Source organism: Nanorana parkeri, unplaced genomic scaffold, assembly GCF_000935625.1.
Source record: "Nanorana parkeri isolate BGI_ZX_2015 unplaced genomic scaffold, ASM93562v1 scaffold2379, whole genome shotgun sequence".
NCBI classification, from domain to species: domain Eukaryota; kingdom Metazoa; phylum Chordata; class Amphibia; order Anura; family Dicroglossidae; genus Nanorana; species Nanorana parkeri.
Window position 1 is genome coordinate 117,642 of NW_017308647.1, and position 4,351 is coordinate 121,992.

Sequence of the window (4,351 nt, forward strand, 5' to 3'; positions counted from 1 at the left end):
ACCCATCTTCTCCAGACCTTCACCAAGCCCAGACCTCACCCACCTTCTTCAGACCTCCCATAATCATAGAGCTCACCCATCTTCTCCAGACCTTCACCAAGCCCAGACCTCACCCACCTTCTCCAGGCCTTCACCAAGCCCAGACCTCACCCACCTTCTCCAGACCTTCACCAAGCCCAGACCTCACCCACCTTTTCCAGACCTTCACCAAGCCCAGACCTCACCCACCTTCTCCAGGCCTTCACCAAGCCCAGACCTCACCCACCTTCTTCAGAGCACACCCATCTTCTCCAGACCTTCACCAAGCCCAGACCTCACCCACCTTCTTCAGAGCTCACCCATCTTCTCCAGACCTTTATCAAGCCAGGACCTCACCCACCTTCTTCAGACCTCCCCCAACCATAGCGCTTACCCATCTTCTCCAGACCTTCACCAAGCCAGGACCTCACCCACCTTCTTCAGACCTCCCACCTTCTCCAGACCTTCACCAAGCCCAGACCTCACCCACCTTCTTCAGACCTCCCATAATCATAGAGCTCACCCATCCACTTCAGACCTTCACCAAGCCCAGACCTCATCCACCTTCTTCAGACCTCCCCCAACCATAGCGCTTACCCATCTTCTCCAGACCTTCACCAAGCCCAGACCTCACCCACCTTCTTCAGACCTCCCATAATCATAGAGCTCACCCATATTCTCCAGACCTTCATCAAGCCAAGACCTCACCCACCTTCTTCCGACCTCCCATAATCATAGAGCTCACCCATATTCTCCAGACCTTCATCAAGCCAGGACCTCACCCACCTTCTTCAGACCTCCCATAATCATAGAGCCTACCCATCATCTCCAGACCTTCACCAAGCCCAGACCTCACCCACCTTCTTCAGACCTCCCATAATCATAGAGCCTACCCATCATCTCCAGACCTTCACCAAGCCCAGACCTCACCCACCTTCTTCAGACCTCCCATAATCATAGAGCCTACCCATCATCTCCAGACCTTCACCAAGCCCAGACCTCACCCACCTTCTTCAGACCTCCCATAATCATAGAGCCTACCCATCATCTCCAGACCTTCACCAAGCCCAGACCTCACCCACCTTCTTCAGACCTCCCATAATCATAGAGCCTACCCATCATCTCCAGACCTTCACCAAGCCCAGACCTCACCCACCTTCTTCAGACCTCCCATAATCATAGAGCCTACCCATCATCTCCAGACCTTCACCAAGCCCAGACCTCACCCACCTTCTTCAGACCTCCCATAATCATAGAGCCTACCCATCATCTCCAGACCTTCACCAAGCCCAGACCTCACCCACCTTCTTCAGACCTCCCATAATCATAGAGCCTACCCATCATCTCCAGACCTTCACCAAGCCCAGACCTCACCCACCTTCTTCAGACCTCCCATAATCATAGAGCCTACCCATCATCTCCAGACCTTCACCAAGCCCAGACCTCACCCACCTTCTTCAGACCTCCCATAATCATAGAGCCTACCCATCATCTCCAGACCTTCACCAAGCCCAGACCTCACCCACCTTCTTCAGACCTCCCATAATCATAGAGCTCACCCATCTTCTCCAGACATTCACCAAGCCTCAATCTCACCTGCATTCTCCAGACATCACCCACCTTCTCTAGACCTCCATCAAGCCCAAATACTTCCCCACCAACTTTATCCCAAGCTCACCGGCCCTGGAACTAAGCCACTATCCCCACACCATAAATCAAGCCTTGACCTTCGCTATGCCAGGACCTCGGTGACCTTCGTCGCATCTGCACATTGTAAAAGAAACAATTCTTGATGTTGGTGCTGGTGGAGCCTCCGCCATCCTTCAACAATGCCAGATTGGGGCCGCGCGTCTACGTGTATACATCCCAGGTATGAGACATCCAGTGTCAGGCTCACTATTATTCAATTCATTCATGTGGAATATTGCCCAGTAATCATGCATTTTTCTTCACACGCGCATGTACGCAGATATGCCGGTGTAGCTATGCGTTCCATCTTAGTGAAAGCTTTTATTACGGAGATTCCCTCACATGCCTTGCACTGACGTGGAGCTGTGCTTTCCTTCGTCAGCTCCTGTCCTGGCCAATCGTCATTTGTCACCTCATAGAAACGGCTTGACCGTGATTGGCTGGCTTCCAATCTTAATCTGCCCTCACACACCGGACTAGCTGTGGCTCTGAAGGGGGCGTGGCCTGGGAAACGCGTCAGCCCGAGCTTACAGCGGAGGGCTTTGTGACAAGAGTGATCGGCAGTTCTGCCAGAAAGGGAATGATCTGCGAACGTTCTTCCTCGGATTTGCCGCAGTCACAGAGGAATATTCTAAGCGCCGTGTGCGAGTCTAGGGCCGCAGCTGACGGTTATTTTCATAAATCGATTAGTCAGCCGATTATTAACTTCAATTCATCGATTAATCGGATAAAACAGTGCAGATACGGGGGGGTGCAGTGCATATATCCAGTCACAGCGTCTCTCCTCCACGCTGCCGCCGGCTGCAGTGCTCGGTGTCCCCGCTGCCGATACAGGCGGGGATAGCAGTGGGGATTGAAAGGGACACAGACAGCTTCAGCCAGCACCAGCGGGGAGGAGAACGGAGGAGCAGAGCTGCGGCAACTAATCGATGATGAGAATCACTTCTCATTATCGATTATAATCGATTAGTTTTTGCCGCCCTACGTGAGTATATTGATCACTTTTACATTACATGGAATGAATGGAATTACACTCCGAGGTGGCGCTCTGCGTTTTGTTTTTTTACATCTACACTTCCTGCAACACTACCACCCAGAATACACCCCAAACATTTCTTCCAGACCTCCACAAAACGCAGACCTCATCCACGTTCTTCAGACCACCCCCATCCCTACACCTCACCCACCTTCTCCAGACCTTCATCAAGCCTAAATCTCACTCACCTTTTCCAGACCTCCACCTACTCCACACCTCATCCACATTCTCCAGACCTCCGCCAAGTCCACACCTCTACACCTCATCATCCACTTTCTCCAGACCTCCACACCTCGCCCACCTCCGCCAAGTCCACACCTCATCCACCTTCTCCAGACAGACCTCCGCCAAGTCCACACCTCTACACCTCATCATCCACCTTCTCCAGACCTCCACCAAGTCCACACCTCGCCCACCTTCTCCAGACCTCTACACCTCATCCACCTTCTCCAGACAGACCTCCGCCAAATCCACACCTCTACACCTCATCATCCACCTTCTCCAGACCTCCACCAAGTCCACACCTCGCCCACCTTCTCCAGACCTCTACACCTCATCCACCTTCTCCAGACAGACCTCCGCCAAATCCACACCTCTACACCTCATCATCCACCTTCTCCAGACCTCCACCAAGTCCACACCTCGCCCACCTTCTCCAGACCTCTACACCTCATCCACCTTCTCCAGACAGACCTCCACCAAGTCCACACCTCGCCCACCTCCGCCAAGTCCACACCTCATCCACCTTCTCCAGACAGACCTCCACCAAGTCCAAACCTCGCCCACCTTCTCCAGACCTCCACCAAGTCCACACCTCATCCACCTTCTCCAGACCTCCACCAAGTCCACACCTCATCCACCTTCTCAAGACCTCCACCAAGTCCACACCTCATCAACCTTCTTGTTTATACTTGTGAAGGAAACTCACCTTCTTTAGAACCTTCTGGCACACAGGAGGATTCAGGTGTTCATTTGCCCCAAAATATTTCTGAAGAGTGTCCAGAGGTGGGATCTTCTCTACTGTTGAGCTGGAAACACAGAACATGAAATATTAGTGTCGTGATATTAGGTGGCCACAACTCAGACTGAAAACACTGCGTCATATACCTTTCATCCTCCTCAGGAGCCTCCGGACTTCTGGCCTTGCTTTTCCCTAATTACAAAGATATAAAAAGAAGTTGCACAGTCCTCAGAAGAACATGAAGAAACAGAGGGAGGCTGCAGGGGGGGGAGGGGGGCGATGGAGGAATGGGGAGCAGCTGCTATGTACCCTGGAGCCAGGCTTCCAAAGGAACCAAGATGGGGTCTTACCGGAGCCCACTGTGCCAGGAGGAGGCCCCAGACAGGCTGGAGGAACACTGAGGATCAGGAAGGATCGGGAGTCCAGGACACCTCCAGCATTCACTGACCCCTGGCCACCACCCCAGGAATATGGTACTGTCCATGGCCCATCCTCACCCATATCTCACCTCTTTTACGTCGCTTCCTCTTCTGCCGCCGGCTGATTTCCGCCTCTAACTCGGAGCGTTTCTTCTGGAGTTCCAGAAATTTCTGAGATTACAAAAGAGAGAAATTAATACACAGAGTACAGGGGGAGGGGGGTGATCG

At 52.7% G+C, this 4,351-nt stretch overlaps 1 protein-coding gene across 1 annotated transcript in view; it reads right to left on the reverse strand.

The window, feature by feature from the left end:
- FAM204A (family with sequence similarity 204 member A) overlaps positions 1–4,351 on the reverse strand; it is a 33,779-nt gene that overhangs the window by 29,202 nt on the left and 226 nt on the right. The window contains exons 2-4 of the mRNA XM_018573438.1: positions 4,213–4,294; positions 3,851–3,896; positions 3,672–3,771 (exon numbers count right to left, since the gene is read on the reverse strand). Of these exons, the coding sequence (XP_018428940.1) occupies positions 3,672–3,771; positions 3,851–3,896; positions 4,213–4,294 (228 nt within the window). The remainder of the gene's footprint in view (positions 1–3,671; positions 3,772–3,850; positions 3,897–4,212; positions 4,295–4,351) is intronic.